Here is a 20,325-nt window from a genome sequence, read left to right as displayed (position 1 = left end):
CTCCTAAAGGAATTCCAGCAAAGGGCCCCAAAGCTGATTTAAGGGGCTGCAGCATCTTTCCTAGGAAGGAAGGCTGAGAGATCTGGGGCTGTTCAGTCTGGAGAAAAAATGGCTCAGGGAGACCTTATTAAGGTGTCTCAATGCCTGATGGGAGGGAATGAAGGCAAGGGAGCCAACTGTACCTCAGGAGTTCCCAGTGAGTAGACTCGGAAGGTTGTCAAACCCTGGAACCACTGGAACACTGCAACCGCCCAAAGAGGTTGTTAACTCTCCACCAATGGAGATCTTCCAAACCCTCAGGAGTTCCCAGTGAGCTTTGAATTTTGAGGGTGGCCAAACACTGGAACAGGTGTCTCAGAGAGGTGGTGGAGTCCCTAATAACGGAGTTATTCAAAACCCACCGAGAGAAGGTCCTGAGCAACCTGCTGTAGCTGACCCTGCCTCAGCTGGGGCTTGGACTACACGGTCTCCAGAGGTGCCTTCCAACCTCACCCATTCTGTGAGTGTAGAGGACAAAAGTAAGACAAAAAAGAAATGAGAACAGATCCCCTTGGCCACAAACACCTTGGTCTCCTGTGGAGAGGACCTGTGATGAAGAGAGGAAACTTATAATGAGGAAGGAGTAGCAGAGATGGAGTGTTATGCACTGACTGTAATCCTCCATTTCCCATCCCTCGTGTGCCTCTCCAGGCGGGAGTGAGAAGAAGAAATGCAAATGCAAATGAAGGAGTAATTTGAGCCTAGGGGAAAAAAAAAAAAAAGTGGGGTGGGGGAATGGTCTAAAATATTTAGTCATAGTTTCTGACTATCCAAGTCTACTTGACTTGGCAATGAACTGATAATTTGTAAGTGATTTCCCTGTCTTTGTTTTGACCCATGATCATCTTTCCCCTCGTATCATCTTGAGGAGGGGGAGCGAGTGAGCAGCTTGGTTGTTGTCTGGCTGCTGGTCACGGTTAACCCACCAGAGGACCGCATCAGGACTGCTGTGCCCGGCATGGGGCTCCCAGCACAAGAAAGAACCTGGCAGACTGGAGCGAGTCCTGCAGGACAAGGAGACCCCGAGAGAGCTCAGAGCTCCCTCAGGGCCACACACTGGAGCAAGGAGCCAGGCCAGTTGGTGGGATCTCAGTCAATGGAGATTTTCACTATTAGCTGGGACACGGCCATGAGCACCTGATCTTGCTGGAGGTTTCTGAGAAGGGCCTTGGCTGAGAGTCCAGCTGTGGACAGACCTGTAGGACTTGGTGTGTAAGAACGTCAGTAGGAAACTGGTTTCCATTCTGTTAGTACTGGCCGTGGAGCTGGGTATCACTGAGCCACAGGGGGAGGACAGAGGTGACTGTGCAGAAAGGTCCCTTGTCAGGGCTAGGGTGTACGGTCAGAGATGGCAATGGCCGGTGTGTGGACTGGTCTGGGATAATTTTCCTGGGGCAGGATCTCTGGGGTGTCCAGGAAACATGGCACAGGCCAGGCCCCTCTCTTTTGAGCTTTTTCTTCCTTGCTCCCTTCACCGTCAGCCCTGACTGGGACCGCTGGCTGTCCCTACCCTGCACGCTCACACAGCTCAGCTCCACACTGGCATTTTCCTCTCCCGGGCTCTTTCCAGCCCAGCCCAGCAAAGCAGCCCAGTTGGGACTGGCCCCCCAGCACTGCCCACCGCAGGGGGCTGCAGAGCTCTGGGCGTTCAACCACAGCCCCAGTCTCTCTGAAGGGCACAGCAGGGCTTGGGGGGCAGAGAGAGGTCTCAGCCTTCCCATCAGCCCCCGGCTTGTGCTTGCAGGGACGGCACAAGGAAACAGAGGCCACTCACTCTCAGGCTCTTCTGCATTCGTATTGTAGAAGATGCTCAGTCCCCACAGCATATAACCTCTTCTCTGCCCCGACCAAACCAACTCTGCAGGACAGCACGACTGCCCTGGGCTTCCTCAGGCAGTTCCTGTATCTCCTATCCCGTATTATAGCAGCTTTCCAGTGTGTGAAGGCCGCCTACAAGAAAGCTGGAGAGGGACTATTTAAGGGGGCATGTAGTGATAGGACGAGGGGTAATGGCGTCACACTGGAAGAAGGCAGATTTAGATTAGATCTCAAGAAGAAATATTTACTATCAGAGTGGTGAGGCACTGGAAGGGTGGATGGCACTGGAGGCACAGGAAAGTTGTGGCTGCCCCATCCCTGGAACTGTTCAAGACCAGGCTGGATGAGGCTTTGAGCAAATTGGTCAAGTGGGAGGTGTCCTTGCCCATGGCACGGGGGTTGCAACTAGATGATCTTGAACATCCCTTAACAGCTATGATCTCTCCAGACTCCCTTCCCTCTTCCTGCTGGCTCTCCGCTGACTCCCATGGAACTGCAGAGTCCTTGTTTGTGGGTACCCTGACACAGTGCTTTACTTTTGAGGCACTTCACCTTTGAGGGTGTTTTGCTTTCTGCGTCTCCATTCACTCCCAGCTCAGGACACCTGGCCAGTCCCCATCCTCTTCCGACCCTCCAAATTCATTTCCAGAGAGACCTGTACATTGCCATCCGTCCTGTCATACAGGACGCAGCCTGAGGATGTAATTGGGAGCTCATGCACCACCTTCTGCCACTGGACACCAAGCAGAGAGCCTGCAAAAACAGAACTCTTGGTACAATAGAACCCAACCGTGTGCTTAACCCCAAACACAGGAAGAACACAAAGAGAACAGACGCTTTAAGACAAATGCTTTCAACATTTGGTAGGGAGTAACTTTGGAGTCCAGGCTTCGGGCACTGCACCCAGGAGATGCCCTTTTATTGCAGAGCTGCCGTTGGACAGTGCTTGTCTAACCCAATACTGTGCAAGGGTCAGACACAACATTATAAAGCCAGAGAAGTAGTATAAACCTACAAAATGGTCTGTAAGTGGCATTATCACAAGGGAAAAATCAATACACCTGGCTTAAGATAAAGTCTGGAAAACATGCAGAGAAGGGGAGAGAGTTTATTGTTGGTGGAACAACGTCCATTGAGCCAGTTTCCATAGGCCATCCTTGAGCTCCTGGTTCCTCATGCTGTAGATGAGGGGATTCACTGCTGGCGGTACCACTGAGTACAGAAATGACACCACCAGTTCCACGTACTGGGAGGAGATGGAGGGGGGCTTCAGATAAGCAAACATTCCAGTGCTGAGAAAGAGGGAGACCACGGCCAGATGAGGGAGGCACGTGGAAAAGGCTTTGTGCCGCCCCTGCTCCGAGGGGATCCTCAGCACTGCCCTCAAGATCTGCGCATAGGAAAAGAGAATGAAAACAAAACACCCAAATGCTAAACAGGCACTAACAACAATAAGGCCAGCCTCCCTCAGGTAAGCATCTGAGCAGGAGAGCTTGAGGATGTGGGGGATTTCACAGAAGAACTGGTCCAGGGCATTGCCCTGGCAGAGGGGCAGTGAAAATGTATTGGCCGTGTGCAGCACAGCATTGAGAAACCCACTGCCCCAGACAGCTGCTGCCATGCGGACACACACTCTGCTGCCCAGGAGGGTCCTGTAGTGCAGGGGGTGGCAGATGGCAACGTAGCGGTCGTAGGACATGACAGTGAGAAGGGAAAACTCTGCTGAAATGAAAAAGAAAAAGACTTGTGCAGCACATCCTTGGTAGGAGATGACCCTGGTGTTCCAGAGGGAATTGGCCATGGCTTTGGGGAGAGTGGTGGAGATGGAGCCCAGGTCAAAAACAGAGAGGTTGAGGAGGAAGAAGTACATGGGGGTGTGGAGGCGGTGGTCGCAGGCGATGGCGGTGATGATGAGGCCGTTTCCCAGGAGGGCAGCCAGGTAGATGCCCAGGAAGAGCCAGAAGGTCAAGAGCTGCAGCTCCTGTGTGTCTGCGAATGCCAGGAGGAGGAAGTGGGTGATGGAGCTGCTGCTGGGCATTTGCTGCCTCTGGACATGGGGGACATTCCAAGGAGGAAATAACAGCGACAAGTCAGGGGAGACTTCTCTGAGCAAAATCAAAGCCATTTCCCACAGACCCTCCCCCTGTCACACACAGACACCCTTTTCTTTTACGAGGAGACCTTCCTTCAGCTCTGCTGCTGGAGCCCTTTTTGGTGTTGGCCCAGTGGGAGATGAAGACTAGGGCATCTGCCCATGGGCTCCTGATAAGTTTACCCCACTCTGCAGAAGGTGGTAGGGGCAGGGAACAGCCCTGGTGAGGAATGGGAACGGTATAGGTAATTTAAGAGTTCTACTTTTTTTTTTTTTTTAAAGTTCCCCACCCCCCCATCTCCCGTGGAGAGTATTCTTGGATGGCAGAAATCATCATAGTTTCTGCTGCACTCCAGAAGAACAGAGCGAGTGCAGCGAGGCAAGAGAATTGCCGGTGGCTTTGTGCAGAGTGAGGAGGGCTGGTCTGTCCCTCCATCTTGTTGCTGGTTTTTCCATGCTTGCACCTTTCTGAGATGGAGGGTGACCACACTCCCACGTTCCCTTGAAAAACCACCAGACTTTGCTGAGGGCAAAAGGATCCAGAGCAGACAGCTGAATGTCTCATCTCAAGGTCTCAGCACCCCACTTCTAGCCCAGGACACTCATGCCTTATTTCACCCAGCCAACATCATCTCCTCTGTCATAGAGGCTTTTCCTCTGCCATGGGGTATTAACATAAAAGAAAGCTGCTATGGAAGGACAACCTGGAAGGACACTTGGAGTACAAAGCCAAGTGTCCTAATGATGGTATCTCGGTAAGCGTCAGCTCATATCCCAGCCCCACAGACTGCATTGACCAGTTCTCCAAAGGCGCGAGGAAAGCTGGGACACTTCTTCCCACAGACACACCTGCATGAGAGGACCCACAAGATTACTGTGTAACTCTGTGGCTAAAACTGCACCTCCCCAGAGAGCCTGGCAGCCAGAACAAGGTAACAATAGCAATAACAGACAAGTGGAGGAACCAGGAGAAATGCAGTGAGGGTCTGGCTGCAGGAGGCCGGGGAGAGGCAGCCGGGCGCTCAGGACAGCTCACCCTCACCCAGCCGGGCACGCCACCGCCCAGACACCAGCATTGCCGGGCAGTCGCCCTCAGCCCCTGTGCTCTGCAGGGGGAAAGGGGCACACAGTTAGAGAGATGTACCGTGGCTGTTCTGGAGCTGTGGCTTCACAGAGGTTCCTGCCTTGGACCCCAGAGCCCTGATGACAGAGGCTTTGCTGAGTGCAGAGGAGACAAGAGGCCTTCCTCAGTGAAAGGGCTCTGCATTGGAGGGGACCACATGGAGCTTTCTGAATTCTCCCTCCCACAGTGTTTCTGGCTTCAATTTCCTCCCATTCCTGATAACATCCCTGCTGCCTGGAGATTTTTCTTCTGGGAGTTGTCTCCCTGTGCCAGGCCTTTTCCCTGTCAGCACTCACAGACTCCAACCCAATCTCTGTGCAGTTACCATTCCCCTACAGAAACACGGCTGTTTTCATGAGCATCTTCCTGTTTGCGGGTGGAAAAAGGGCAGAAGAACCCTGATGGGTCCAGCAGAGGTGATGCTGGCACTGCCCATAGGGAGAGGATTTGCTGAAGGCATTTTACCAGGCTCCTGGCAGACCGACCGATCACACAGAGTGGCAGTTCAGGAGTCTCAGTAACTTGTTAAAACTTGAAAGCTCCTTTTCAAGTTACCCTTTCCTCCTGATCCCCCGCTACTGTTTCCCACAATCAGAAAATAAAAAGACAGACTCAGGAAAGCTCCTTATCCTTATACTGATCTCTGCTTTGATCTTGATCTTCTCCTTGAGACATCCCCTTAGAAATATTCTGGGGGTTATGTAGAACTGAGAGGAGCCCTGACACACACAGCACCCTCTCAACAGCAGGAGAGGGTGAGAGCAGAGAGCTTCTCCCCACAGAAGCTCCGTGGGAGCTCCCCGGGCAGGCGGAGAGCGGACCCTGGCAGGCGGCAGAGTCCCTGCCCCAGCACAAAGCCCCATGGTGCAGGGACCCTGCTGGAAAGGACAGCCCTGCCCACCCCTGCCTGCACACCCACATTCACACATATTCACATTTCCCAACAAGAGCTCCCCCTCCTTCTCCCCACCATACAGACCCCACAAGCTGTGGGTTATTCCAGCGTTAGGAGATGCCTCCAGCAACTCCACCGGCATTGCCCTGCTCCCACAGACTCACCCTGTGCAGCGCCGCAAAGATTTCTTCCTCCAGTGAGCTCTCGGTCCTCCTCCCAGTCCTGACCACTGTGAAGCTCTCTCTCTGCCTCGCTCGTCTCCTTGAGGTCCCCTGGCACTGCCCTCAGCCCTGCTGCGCTGAGCAGAGGAGCTGCTCCTGCGCAGACCTGTCTCTCTGCAGGCTCTGCCCACTTGTCGGGAGCTTCCTCCGTCCCAGGAGCCCGGCGCAGCTCAGCAGCACAGCACCAGCCCACAGCACTTTAATGACCCCTCTGGTGGGTTTGGTGCTGACTCCATCAACCTCAGACCTGAGAAGAACCTGCAGAAACCTCTCAAGGACTCCAAGTCAGAGGCAAAGTCGAAAGTTGCTTGTAGTGTTGATGGGTCCCATGGGCATGAGTGGCAGAGACAGCAGCCATGACCAGAGATGTGAAGAGGTTGGCTCTGTCAGGGGGCTTCCAGCTTTGCCACATCCCCCTGTCATCTCCACCACAGGCTGTCCTACAGTGTCGCCTTACCGGTGCCTCTTTCCCTGCAGGCTGTAGCCATCCGCCCGACTGCCCCACCTTCCTGTCGCCTTCCTTGACTGCTCTCTCTTTGTCCTCCCGGGCTCTTCCTTGAAACACAATGCCCTGGGCTCATCCAGACTCCTTCTGGGTGACGTGTTACAGCACAACACTGCCCTTGGAAGGAAATGTCTTCCTCCTCTTGTCCAGTCTGGACTTTGTGACATTATTTCTTTCTCATGCTGTTTTGCACCAGGAAGAAAAGCTCCACCAGCTCTGAAACCACCCTGCAAGCATTCTCAGGCTTCTCCTGTCCTGTCCTCAGTCTCCACACCAGTGAGCCCACAGCCCGCAGCCTCTACATACTGGTAATGTGCTTGAGGCCTCCAAACCCCATCTTGGGCGATCTCGGGGCACTCTCCACAAGGTTTGCAGATGAAAACATAGTGGTCATAGACCAAGAAAGACAGAGCGTGACTTTTTACCAAGACCTGTAGCAGCAGGACGAAGGGCAATGGCTTTCAGCTGAAAGAAGGTAGATTTACATTGGCTATAAAGAAGAAATAGTTTATGATGAGGGTGGCAAGCCACTGGGACGGGTGTCCCAGAGAAATTGTCGATGCCCCATTCCTGGAAGTGTCCAAGGTCAGGAACTCCAAGCAACCTGAACTAGTGAAAGATGTCCCTGTCCATGGCATGAAGGGGTTGGAGTAAATGATCTTTTAGGTTCCTAGGGCTTGTGCAAGACTTACCGTGGGATGGCTAGGAAAGGAATAAAGGAAGGGAAAGGGTGGGATCAAGGTGGTTTGTGGAGGCAGAAGGCCCACAGGAGGTGGGAATCCTCTGGCCTCATGACAGGGGGCCCCACAATAGACACCTGCATGGGAGCTCCTTGGCTCAGCTCCCATGCTAATTAGTGGAGATGGCAGCCAGGACGGACATGGTCATATGCACAGACCTGGGGACACCTGAAATTCCAGGGGTAGTCCAAGATACCTGGAGCTGGCTGTAAGCTCCAGTGCAGCAACACTGAGAGACAGGGCAGCATCTGGGGGCATCGTCTTGGAGGCTGGTGGGGAATCTTCGGCCAAACGAAATGCCACCATTCACCCACTTTTAGGAGGACAGAACCTGTCTCTGTTGGTTATGTTCTGGGCAGCCTGTGCAGGGATTCCCCTGATGAAATGGAGTCGGGTACCACAGGGAGAGCTCAGGTTCCCTCTGTCTTTTCCTCAGCCAGGTTTACTAGATCTCCAGTGGCCATAATGATGGATGTGTCAAGACCATTCTCACATTGTCTCATCCAATTTGGGGCAGTTATTCCCTTGAAGGACAAATAAAGGCCTGTGGAGTTAGGTGAGGGGCCAAGGCTCTCACACACAGCTACATGCATTGGGCAGGAGCAGCGCTGGCCCTCTACAGGAAAGCCATCCCCATTCCGAGTGAGCGTGTGACACCCCCCCCCTCCCCCCCGGACAGCCTTGAGACACAAAGAGCTGATGGAGAGCCTATGGGTCAGGATTACAGGGCTCACCTCCTCCAAGCTCAGGAGTGATGCATCCCTACAAAGAAGAAGGCAGGCAGAAAAGCCAGGAGGCCTGCATGGATGAACAAGGAGCTCCTGGACATGCTCACAAGTAAGAAGGAGGCCTATAGGGGGTGGAAACAGAGGCGGGAAGCCTGGGAGGAATACAGAGAAAATGTTCGAGCAGCCCAGGATCAGGTTAGGCAAGCTAAAGCCCAGATAGAGGTAAATCTAGCCAGGGACAACAAGACAAACAAAAACCCTTCTTTAAGTATGTCAGCGAGAAAAGAAAGACTAGGGAAGATGTGGGCCCTCTCTGGAAGGAAACACAAGAACTGGTCACCCGGGACAGAGACAAAGCTGAGGTCCTCAATGACTTTCTTGCCTCAGTCTTCACTGGCAAAGACTGCAGCCACACTGCCCATGATGCATAAGGCAAAGGCAAGGAGCTGGAAAATGAAGAACTGCCCACTGTAGGTGAAGATCAAGTACGAGACCACCTGAGGAACCTGAAGGTGCACAAGTCCATGGGACCTGATCAGACACATCCACGGGTCCTGAGGGAACTGACAGATGAAGTTGCTAAGCCACTGTCCCTCATATTTGAGAAGTCGTGGCAATCTGGTGAGGTTCCCGCTGACTTGAAAAATGGGAAAAAATAACCCCTATTTTCAGAAAGGAAAAAAATGAAAACCCAGGGAACTACAGGCCAGTCAGTCTCACCTCTGTGCCTGGCAAGATCATGGAGCAGATCCTCCTGGAAACTCTGCTAAGGCAGATGGAAAATAAAGAGGTGATTGGTGACAGCCAACATGGCTTCACCAAGGGCAAGTCATTCCTGACAAATTTGGTGGCCTTCTACGAAAGGGTTACAGCGGCAGTGGACAAGGGAAGAGCAACTGATGTCATCTACCTGGACTTGTGCAAAGTGTTTGACACTGTCCCACACAATATCCTGGTCTCTAAACTGGAGACACATGGATTCAACAGATGGACCACCAGGTCCAGAGGAGGCCCTGAAGATGATCAGTGGTCTGGAGCAGCTCTCCTATGAGGACAGGCTAAGAGAGTTGGGGTTGTTCAGCCTGGAGGAAAGAAGGCTCTGGGGAGACCTTATAGCCCCTTCTAGTACCTAAAGAGTGCCTACAGGGGAGCTGAGGAAGGACTTTATACTACGGCATGTAGTGATAGGATGAGGGGGAATGGCTTTCAACTGGAAGAGGGTGGATTTAGATTAAATATTAGGAAGGAATTTTTCACTTTAAGGGTGGTAAGGCACTGGCAGAGGTTGCCCAGAGAAGTTGTTGAGGCCCCATCCCTGGAGGTGTTTAAGGCCAGGCTGGATGGGGCTTTGAGCAAATTGGTCTAGTGGGAGGTGTCCCTGCCTATGGCAGGGGGGTTGAAACTTGATGATCTTCAAGGTCCCTTCCAACCTAAACCATTCTATAAAACAAGAAGTGCTTTTTTAAGTACGTTAATAGTAAGAGGGGGTCTAAAGAAAACATTGGACCGATAGTTGTTGAAGATGGTGATCTGACTAATAGGGATGAAGAAAAAGCAGCGGTGTGCAATGCTTTTTTTTGCCTCACTTGTTAATCATCCATCTAGAGCTTGGGCTGCCCGGTCCCCTGAGTCAGAGGGCCACGAGTGTGCAAACAAAGACTTTCCATTTGTGGGACAGAAACCGTCAGAGAACAGCCGTATCAGCTGAATGTTCACAAGTCCATGGGGCCTGATGGGATTCATCCCAGAGTATTGAAGGAGCTGGTGGATGTGCTGGCAGGACCTCCTACACCTTCTCTGGGCAACCTGTTCCAGTGCCTTACCACTCTCAAAGTGAAAAATTTCTCCCTAAAAACTAATCTAAATCTACCTTCTTCCAGTGTGAAGCCATTCCCCCTCATCCTATCAAGTCCTGCCTAATTAATAAATCAGAGCAGATATGCTGGACCTCAGCCAATGCACCAGGACCAAGCTCAGATGTGTAACAAAGAAAGTCAGTACCAAGTGCCCAAGGTCCCATGCAAGGCAAAGGTTCTCTTCAGAGCATGCAGGGGTGGGTGGCAGATGGCAATGGAAAGCGGAAATGAGGTGACCCGAAGGAGAGCAAACCCTCGGGACCAGAGAGACGCAGGGCTGGGCTGTGCAGCCGTGGCAGGAGAGGGCTTTGCTGTCTGGGACGTCTCTGCAGCCCTGCAGGGCCTGTGGTGCAGGGGAAGCTGATCTCCAGGAAGGAGAAGGTTCTTTTGAAAATGTCCTTGGCGATGTACATCCCGTGATCCAACAACACTGGGAAAATCATTTCTCTATTCCTTGATTGCATCATCAAAGGAGTGACTAAAGGCTGTGGGAGAAGCACTGCCTACATCTACTGGATGGAGATGGGACAGTGCCTCACTGCAGCTGCCTCAACAAAAGCACTGAACGTCCCTGAGGTTCTCTTGGGGTGTGTTACACGGCTGCTCTGAATGGCGACCGTGTTCCTGCAGGTCTTGTGCTGTCCCTGCTGGCTGCCTGCGGCTGTGCTGGAGAGCCCTGGCACCTCCCGTAGCACCACAGGGTGTAGGTCACCTTCCAATGGAGCAGCTGCCCTGAAGGAGGTAAGGCACTGTAGGGGTGTCTGTGAGAAACTGGCCATGGGTGCCAAAGGAGGTCTGCTAAAGATAGCTGGTGGAGATGGGAGAGAGAGACTCAGCTCCCCTGATGGCAATGGCTCCATTGGCTCAGAGGAATACCTTTATAGGCTGCCCTGGACATCATGAGCAGGATCAGGCTTCATGTCCTAAAGGTGGGCATCTACTGACACTTCAGCTGGCCAAAGGCATGCCCCAGCAGCCTCCAAAATGATGACCCCAGATGCTGCCCTGTCCCTCTGAATTGCTCCATCAGCTTCCTACAACTGTCTTCCTACATCTGTGTCACCGGTGCTTTGCATGGGTATAGGAGGAACATGAAATTCCTGCCTTTCACTGCCTGGGTGTGCTGTCACCTAGTGGGACAAGAAGAAGAGATTCTTGGACCTAACTCTGTCTCTGACAGGGGAAATGACACTGCTGGAAAGAAGTGTCTCTGCCCAGCTGAGGGAGAGAACATGACTTCAGCTGGTTTCCCAGCAGGTTCCCCTGGAGCCCCAGGGACATCTCTGAGGGAGCCCAGAGGGGACAGAGACGGTGCCACCGTGGGCTGGTCCTCTGCTGCTGAGCTGGGCCGGGCTGCTGGGACGGAGGGAGCTCCTGGCAAGCGGGCAGCACTGCAGAGAGACAGCTCTGCCCAGGAGCAGCTCCTCTGCACAACGCCGCAGGGCTGAGGGCACTGCCTGCAGGCAGTGAGGGCAGACAAGAGAAGGGAGAGAGAGATAAGGGCAGTCTGGGGCGTCTTTCCTATAGCTGAGAGCTCTCTGGGAGAGAGATCTTCACAGCCTTTCACACGGTAAGTCTCTGGCTGTGGGGTAATGCGGATGAGTTCCTGGCAGTGTCTCCTGGACCTGGCACATGCCATGGCTGATAGGAGCTGTCGGGACAGCTCTCCTGGCTTGTCTGGTGTGGAGAAGGATGTTGTGCTTCAGAGCAGGGATGCCCTGCTGCACCTTCAAAGGGACAGTGAAGGTCAGCTGCCTTCTCCCAGGGATGGCTCTGGGGTTTGAAGATAGGTGTGCAGGCAGGGGTGGGCAGGGCTGTCCTTTCCAGCAGGGTTCCTGCAGCCCGGGGGCTGTGTGCCGGGGCAGCGACTCTGCCGCCTGCCAGGGTCAGCTCTCCGCCTGCCCGGGGAGCTCCCACAGCGCTGTGGGGAGAAGCTGTGGGTGGAAGGAGTGACCCCCAGCACAGTAAGGTAGGGATGAGCAGGTCAGGGCATGGTGCTTCTGCTCTCAAGAGAGTGCAGCACGGGTCAGCTCTACCTCATGCCACTGTTCAGAGGACCTCTTGGGCAGCACACCAACTCAGCAGCACCTTCCCCTTTGCAGCCACATCAGGTTTGCTGTGAACTGGTCTTTAGTCCTCGCACACTCAGAGATGCCCCTGGGCAGCGCCCCGTCCCTGGGAGGTGTTTGCAGGCAGAGGTGGGCGCACAGCAGTGGGACGGGGTTTGTGAGCACTGACGGGAGCTGAGCCGGGGACAGGGAGATGGCTGCCGGCAGCAGAGACATGGGCAGGGAGTGAGAGGGAGCTGCTGCCTGAAACACTGGCGAGGGGGATGTGCACGTCCGTGCTGTCCCTGCAGCACAGACACCTTCCCCTGGGCAGCTCCTGCCTGGTCTCCGTTCCCAGCCGGGGCACAGCTCTGCCCTCCAGCCCATGGGGTCTCGGGCACGCATTGTCCCTGCAGCAGCCAGAGCCCAGCAAAGGACGAACCCCGGATTGCCGTCTGCTTTGCATGTCCCTCCTCCCTTGTCAGGAGCATTGTGGCACCTCACTGCCGCCCCTCCTGCCTGAGCTGCCCATGTCCTCTCCATTGGATACACTGAGTCAGTGCAGGGGGTGGGGGTTGCGGGTGGCAGATTCAGCTCCCGTTCAGATGCCGATCCTTTGGGTCCTGCTCTGCAGTCGTGTCTATGGCAGCAACGCGCCCAGGTCTCCTCCAGGCAACTTCAGAACATTAACTATTTCCCTGGGGAGTCCTGCAGGGCTGCAGGGTGCTCTCCAGAAGGGCACAGCTCTCCCGTAGTCTCTCTGTGCTCCCTCGGATCCACGTGGAGAAGACATCTCAGTGCTCAGGCCATGGAAATGCTGCTGGGCAGCTGTACGTGGGCAGCTGCAATGATCCCTCCTGGTCCCAGTCTGGGAGGAGAGAGATGAGAAAAGGCAACGAGTCTGTATATCTGCCCGTTGAACCTGGATTCCTCTCCTCTCCGCAGTGTCTTGCTTCTTTTGATGGGAACACCTGAGAGGGATCCTCCTCCAGCTGCAAGCTGCCAGCACAGGGCAGTGGAGAAGAGGGCTGATGGGCAGAACAGCTCTCCTCTCTCTGCACTAAGAGACCGTCCCTTTGCCTCTCAGCACCCACAAGACTTCACCTGGAGTGCATTAGAAATGTCAGGGATTTCAGCCATCCCAAACCACTCTGAAAGGTGGCAGGTGCAACCAGAACAAGATAAAGAAAACAAAATCCCCTCTCCCTGTCTGTGCAGTTGGGCAAATTTCAGACAACAATGCTGAAAAGCTCTTTGACATATCACGAGTATATTTAATTGGAGATCGCCCTGCGGTCCTAGTTTCCTCTTGCTACACAGCTAGGAGGACTCCTCGGGAGCCCATTACAGAGTCCCAGCTCCCAGTGGCAGCCTCAGCCAGCAAAACCCAGAGCTCAAGTGAGGGAGCTGCAGAGAGGTGCTCCTGGACAGGGAGTCTGAATGTGGGGCTGCAAAGAGACACACAATACACTTTGCTGGGAGAAGTCTGGTCTGACTCAGTACTGCCTTTTCCTCCTTAACATATACCCACAGATATCCAGAGGAAGCAAATGCCCAGCAGCAGCTCCATCACCCACTTCCTCCTCCTGGCATTCGCAGACACACGGGAGCTGCAGCTCTTGACCTTCTGGCTCTTCCTGGGCATCTACCTGGCTGCCCTCCTGGGAAACGGCCTCATCATCACCGCCATCGCCTGCGACCACCGCCTCCACACCCCCATGTACTTCTTCCTCCTCAACCTCTCTGTTTTTGACCTGGGCTCCATCTCCACCACTCTCCCCAAAGCCATGGCCAATTCCCTCTGGAACACCTGGGTCATCTCCTACCAAGGATGTGCTGCACAAGTCTTTTTCATTTCAGCAGAGTTTTCCCTTCTCACTGTCATGTCCTACGACCGCTACGTTGCCATCTGCCACCCCCTGCACTACGGGACCCTCCTGGGCAGCAGAGCGTGTGTCCGCATGGCAGCAGCTGTCTGGGGCAGTGGGTTTCTCTATACTGTGCTGCACACGGCCAATACATTTTCACTGCCCTTCTGCCAGGGCAATGCCCTGGACCAGTTCTTCTGTGAAATCCCCCACATCCTCAAGCTCTCCTGCTCAGATGCTTACCTGAGGGAGGCTGGCCTTATTGTTGTTAGTGCCTGTTTAGCATTTGGGTGTTTTGTTTTCATTCTCTTTTCCTATGCGCAGATCTTCAGGGCAGTGCTGAGGATCCCCTCGGAGCAGGGGCGGCACAAAGCCTTTTCCACGTGCCTCCCTCATCTGGCCGTGGTCTCCCTCTTTCTCAGCACTGGAATGTTTGCTTATCTGAAGCCCCCCTCCATCTCCTCCCAGTACGTGGAACTGGTGGTGTCATTTCTGTACTCAGTGGTACCGCCAGCAGTGAATCCCCTCATCTACAGCATGAGGAACCAGGAGCTCAAGGATGGCCTATGGAAACTGGCTCAATGGACGTTGTTCCACCAACAATAAACTCTCTCCCCTTCTCTGCATGTTTTCCAGACTTTATCTTAAGCCAGGTGTATTGATTTTTCCCTTGTGATAATGCCACTTACAGACCATTTTGTAGGTTTATACTACTTCTCTGGCTTTATAATGTTGTGTCTGACCCTTGCACAGTATTGGGTTAGACAAGCACTGTCCAACGGCAGCTCTGCAATAAAAGGGCATCTCCTGGGTGCAGTGCCCGAAGCCTGGACTCCAAAGTTACTCCCTACCAAATGTTGAAAGCATTTGTCTTAAAGCGTCTGTTCTCTTTGTGTTCTTCCTGTGTTTGGGGTTAAGCACACGGTTGGGTTCTATTGTACCAAGAGTTCTGTTTTTGCAGGCTCTCTGCTTGGTGTCCAGTGGCAGAAGGTGGTGCATGAGCTCCCAATTACATCCTCAGGCTGCGTCCTGTATGACAGGACGGATGGCAATGTACAGGTCTCTCTGGAAATGAATTTGGAGGGTCGGAAGAGGATGGGGACTGGCCAGGTGTCCTGAGCTGGGAGTGAATGGAGACGCAGAAAGCAAAACACCCTCAAAGGTGAAGTGCCTCAAAAGTAAAGCACTGTGTCAGGGTACCCACAAACAAGGACTCTGCAGTTCCATGGGAGTCAGCGGAGAGCCAGCAGGAAGAGGGAAGGGAGTCTGGAGAGATCATAGCTGTTAAGGGATGTTCAAGATCATCTAGTTGCAACCCCCGTGCCATGGGCAAGGACACCTCCCACTTGACCAATTTGCTCAAAGCCTCATCCAGCCTGGTCTTGAACAGTTCCAGGGATGGGGCAGCCACAACTTTCCTGTGCCTCCAGTGCCATCCACCCTTCCAGTGCCTCACCACTCTGATAGTAAATATTTCTTCTTGAGATCTAATCTAAATCTGCCTTCTTCCAGTGTGACGCCATTACCCCTCATCCTATCACTACATGCCCCCTTAAATAGTCCCTCTCCAGCTTTCTTGTAGGCGGCCTTCACACACTGGAAAGCTGCTATAATACGGGATAGGAGATACAGGAACTGCCTGAGGAAGCCCAGGGCAGTCGTGCTGTCCTGCAGAGTTGGTTTGGTCGGGGCAGAGAAGAGGTTATATGCTGCGGGGACTGAGCATCTTCTACAATATGAATGCAGAAGAGCCTGAGAGTGAGTGGCCTCTGTTTCCTTGTGCCGTCCCTGCAAGCACAAGCCGGGGGCTGATGGGAAGGCTGAGACCTCTCTCTGCCCCCCAAGCCCTGCTGTGCCCTCCAGAGAGACTGGGGCTGTGGTTGAACGCCCAGAGCTCTGCAGCCCCCTGCGGTGGGCAGTGCTGGGGGGCCAGTCCCAACTGGGCTGCTTTGCTGGGCTGGGCTGGAAAGAGCCCGGGAGAGGAAAATGCCAGTGTGGAGCTGAGCTGTGTGAGCGTGCAGGGTAGGGACAGCCAGCGGTCCCAGTCAGGGCTGACGGTGAAGGGAGCAAGGAAGAAAAAGCTCAAAAGAGAGGGGCCTGGCCTGTGCCATGTTTCCTGGACACCCCAGAGATCCTGCCCCAGGAAAATTATCCCAGACCAGTCCACACACCGGCCATTGCCATCTCTGACCGTACACCCCAACCCTGACAAGGGACCTTTCTGCACAGTCACCACTGTCCTCCCCCTGTGGCTCAGTGATACCCAGCTCCACGGCCAGTACTAACAGAATGGAAACCAGTTTCCTACTGACGTTCTTACACACCAAGTCCTACAGGTCTGTCCACAGCTGGACTCTCAGCCAAGGCCCTTCTCAGAAACCTCCAGCAAGATCAGGTGCTCATGGCTGTGTCCCAGCTAATAGTGAAAATCTCCATTGACTGAGATCCCACCAACTTGGCCTGGCTCCTTGCTCCAGTGTGTGGCCCTGAGGGAGCTCTGAGCTCTCTTGGGGTCTCCTTGTCCTGCAGGACTCGCTGCAGTCTGCCAGGTTCTTTCTTGTGCTGGGAGCCCCATGCCGGGCACAGCAGTCCTGATGCGGTCCTCTGGTGGGTTAACCGTGACCAGCAGCCAGACAACAACCAAGCTGCTCACTCGCTCCCCCTCCTCAAGATGATACGAGGGGAAAGATGATCATGGGTCAAAACAAAGACAGGGAAATCACTTACAAATTATCAGTTCATTGCCAAGTCAAGTAGACTTGGATAGTCAGAAACTATGACTAAATATTTTAGACCATTCCCCCACCCCACTTTTTTTTTTTTCCCCTAGGCTCAAATTACTCCTTCATTTGCATTTGCATTTCTTCTTCTCACTCCCGCCTGGAGAGGCACACGAGGGATGGGAAATGGAGGATTACAGTCAGTGCATAACACTCCATCTCTGCTACTCCTTCCTCATTATAAGTTTCCTCTCTTCATCACAGGTCCTCTCCACAGGAGACCAAGGTGTTTGTGGCCAAGGGGATCTGTTCTCATTTCTTTCTGTCTTACTTTTGTCCTCTACACTCACAGAATGGGTGAGGTTGGAAGGCACCTCTGGAGACCGTGTAGTCCAAGCCCCAGCTGAGGCAGGGTCAGCTACAGCAGGTTGCTCAGGACCTTCTCTCGGTGGGTTTTGAATAACTCCATTATTAGAGACTCCACCACCTCTCTGAGACACCTGTTCCAGTGTTTGTCCACCCTCAAAATTCAAAGCTCACTGGGAACTCCTGAGGGTTTGGAAGATCTCCATTGGTGGAGAGTTAACAACCTCTTTGGGCGGTTGCAGTGTTCCAGTGGTTCCAGAGTTTGACAACCTTCCGAGTCTACTCACTGGGAACTCCTGAGGTACAGTTGGCTCCCTTGCCTTCATTCCCTCCCATCAGGCATTGAGACACCTTAATAAGGTCTCCCTGAGCCATTTTTTCTCCAGACTGAACAGCCCCAGATCTCTCAGCCTTCCTTCCTAGGAAAGATGCTGCAGCCCCTTAAATCAGCTTTGGGGCCCTTTGCTGGAATTCCTTTAGGAGGTCCTGAGCTTCCTTGAACTGGGGAGCCCAGCACCGCACATAGCACTGCAGATGCGGCCTCACCAGTGCTGAGGAGAAGAGAAGGATCACCTCCCTCCAGCTGGAGACAACGCTTTTCCTAATGCAGCCCAGGAAGCTCTCGGCCTTTGCCGCAGCGGTGCATTGATTTTGGATGCTTGTGCAATGCCTCACACAACTGTGGCCTGGGCACTCACAGGAAATAGATACCTGATCATTTCCTTATAGTCAGTGTCAGTGTGTGTGCCTTCGGAAACCATGCAAGTGCCGACAAGCAGTCGGATTTGGGTGAGTTACGTGTACGTAGAATGAATATGAACTACAAATTCACACCCGTGCGAAGGCAGGATTTCAAAAGTTTCAAGCAAAGTCTTAACTGTCACCAATGCTGAGTTTATTTTTTTTAAACTAAGAATAACCCAGAGCTTCATTTCTAGTTTTAGTTTTCCTTAAAACCCATAAATCTCTCCTTCCTTTTCTCTCTTACTTCTCTTCTGGGAAGAGAGTGGTGATAAAATTGGGGTGGGATGCAGTTACAGGGACACGGACAGTGGTGCCACTGTAGGTGCCTGGGACCCTCTGCCCAGGCTCCAGCTGCAGCTTCCCAGGGGCTCTGGTCTCCAGCAGCTCCTCGGGGACAGCGGCCAGGCCCAGGCACGTGCTTCAGAGACACGGGGTCCTCTGGAGGTACCACTGGGTACTGATGGTCAGACAGCGGAGCGCTGCCTGGAAGCCTGAGACATTTTGACACGTGTATGAGCACGAGCTCATCAGCTGAAACAAGTGAAGACTTCTAATGACAAGTCAGTGTTCTCCCGTAAGATCCATATGAAGAGTTTTCAAGATGTGCAAGAGGAGAGCTGTGGACCTTCCCCTCTCTTTGCATTGTCAGGACTCTCTCTCTCAGGCTCTGCATTTAATCTCCCTCACCTTTCACGCATTTCCACCTCTCCGAACTAAACTGACCATGTCTGAAGGCACCTTTCCAGCAGCGCATCTGCACAGAAGCACTTGCGATTGCTCCCTAGGTTTCCCTTCCCTTTCCTCTTACACCACTCAGACACCTCTCCACAATCCCGGTGCTGCTTTGACCTTCAGGCAGTTAAAAGCTCCCCAATCTTTCAGTAGTCTCTTGAATTCTCTGTTTAGAAAACTCTTTAGTTGTGCGTATCTTTCCATTTGTTTTCTGGCAAAAACATTTCTTCCACGGTTATGCCTTGTGGGAGTTAAAGCTCATTGGTGGCAGCTTGTCCGTGGCATACAGTTGAGGAGCGTGTTTTGGTTTAAGGGTAAATCTTATCAGTTTCATTCTGTTCGTTCAGAACTCGGAAGAATCCCTCTTTGCCTTTGTGCCGCCCGGTCTCTAAGGAAAGCAGTGGGCGCTGGTGCAAAGGAGCTGTGACCTCCAGCTGCAGAGTGCGGTGGAGAAGGGTGATGGGAGGCAGAGGGAGGCGAGTCCCAGGTGGCTGAGGAGAGACATGGTGGGGTTGGGGAGGTGTGGAGCCAGGGTGTCCCTGCTGTGTCAGACCTCCGGGGACAGCTTCTCTGACCAGTCCCACCTCGGGGGGGCGGAGCCTCGTAAGCACAGACCCCGCCCCCTCTGCCCTTCCCCTCCCCAATCATGGTACTTCCACTGGGGGAGGGACCAAGCGTGGCCCCGCCCCCTTCTCCTCCTCCCCCCCTCCCCCATTCGGGTGGGGGTCATGGGGTGGGGTATGGGATTGGGGGGGTGGGGGGTAATTTTTGGAGGTGTATTTGGGTGGGGGATGGGTTTGGGGGTGGGGGATGTACTTGCGGGGGGGTCACGGGTTTCCCTCCACGGGATTTTTTTTGCCCTGTTCCAAGACCCCTCCCCCTGCCCCCATCCTGGGCAGTCTGGAACGGCCAAATCCGTGTCCCGGGGGAGGAGAGGGGAGAGGGGGGGAAGGGCGGGGAGGGGGGAATGTGGGGCCGCTGAGGGGACGGGGGGAGGAGATAGTAAAATAAAGTAAAATAAATAGAATAGGATAGAATAAAATGAAGTATAATAGAAAAAAGTTAAAGTAAAATAAAGAATAAAATAACGTAAAATAAAATAACAAAGAAAAATAAAATACCATAAAATACGGTAAAAAAAATACAATAAAGAAAATAAAATAAAGAACAATAATGAATATAATAAAATAAAATAAAATAAAATAAAGAAAAACAATTAATATAATAAAGAAAAAGAAAAAAATAAGTAAAATAAAGTAAAATAAAGTAATGTAAAATAAAATTATACAAGAAAATAAGGTAAAAGAAAATAAAGTACAAGAAAATAAAGGAGAATAAAGTAAAATAATATAAAGTAAAAGAAAATAAAGTCAAATGTAAAATCAAATATAAAGTAAAATAAAGTAATAAAATAAAATAAAATAAAGAAAAAGAAAATGAATAGAGCAAAATAAAATAACATAAAATAAAATACCATAAAGGAAAAAACAAAATAAACAAAAGAGATAAAATAATACAATAGGATGAGATACAATAACGCAGCAGCACCCGCCCCACTCGTGGCACTACTTTTATTCTCGGCCACTGCAGTGATTGGGGGGTTTGACAGGATGGACCTTCCAAGGTCCCCTCCCACCCAAACCAGTCTTTGGGTCCATGACTGGAAGTGTCTGAGGTCAGGTTGGATGGGGCTGCAACCAACCCCGTCTACTGGATCCCAAACCACCCAGAAATCCAATCCAAACTGTTCTTTGGGTCCGGTTGGAGGTGTTCAAGGTCAGGTTGGATGGGGCTGGGACCAACCTGGTCTACTGGAAGGTGTCCCAGCCG

At 52.7% G+C, this 20,325-nt stretch overlaps 1 protein-coding gene across 1 annotated transcript; it reads left to right on the top strand.

Annotated features, from left to right (window-relative positions):
* Positions 1 to 13,615: 13,615 nt before the first annotated feature.
* Positions 13,616 to 14,539, top strand: LOC309685251 (olfactory receptor 14I1-like; the record flags this gene model as incomplete). The annotated part of the gene is made up of 2 exons (XM_082501053.1): positions 13,616 to 13,909; positions 14,258 to 14,539. 2 exons carry the CDS (start codon positions 13,616 to 13,618, stop codon positions 14,537 to 14,539), a joined length of 576 nt encoding a protein of 191 aa, XP_082357179.1.
* Positions 14,540 to 20,325: the final 5,786 nt, after the last annotated feature.

The sequence above is a fragment of the Vanellus vanellus genome (assembly GCF_965231255.1).
Source record: "Vanellus vanellus genome assembly, contig: HAP1_SCAFFOLD_36, whole genome shotgun sequence".
Classification (NCBI taxonomy): Eukaryota; Metazoa; Chordata; class Aves; order Charadriiformes; family Charadriidae; genus Vanellus; species Vanellus vanellus.
This window is presented reverse-complemented; position numbering and strand designations above follow the sequence as displayed.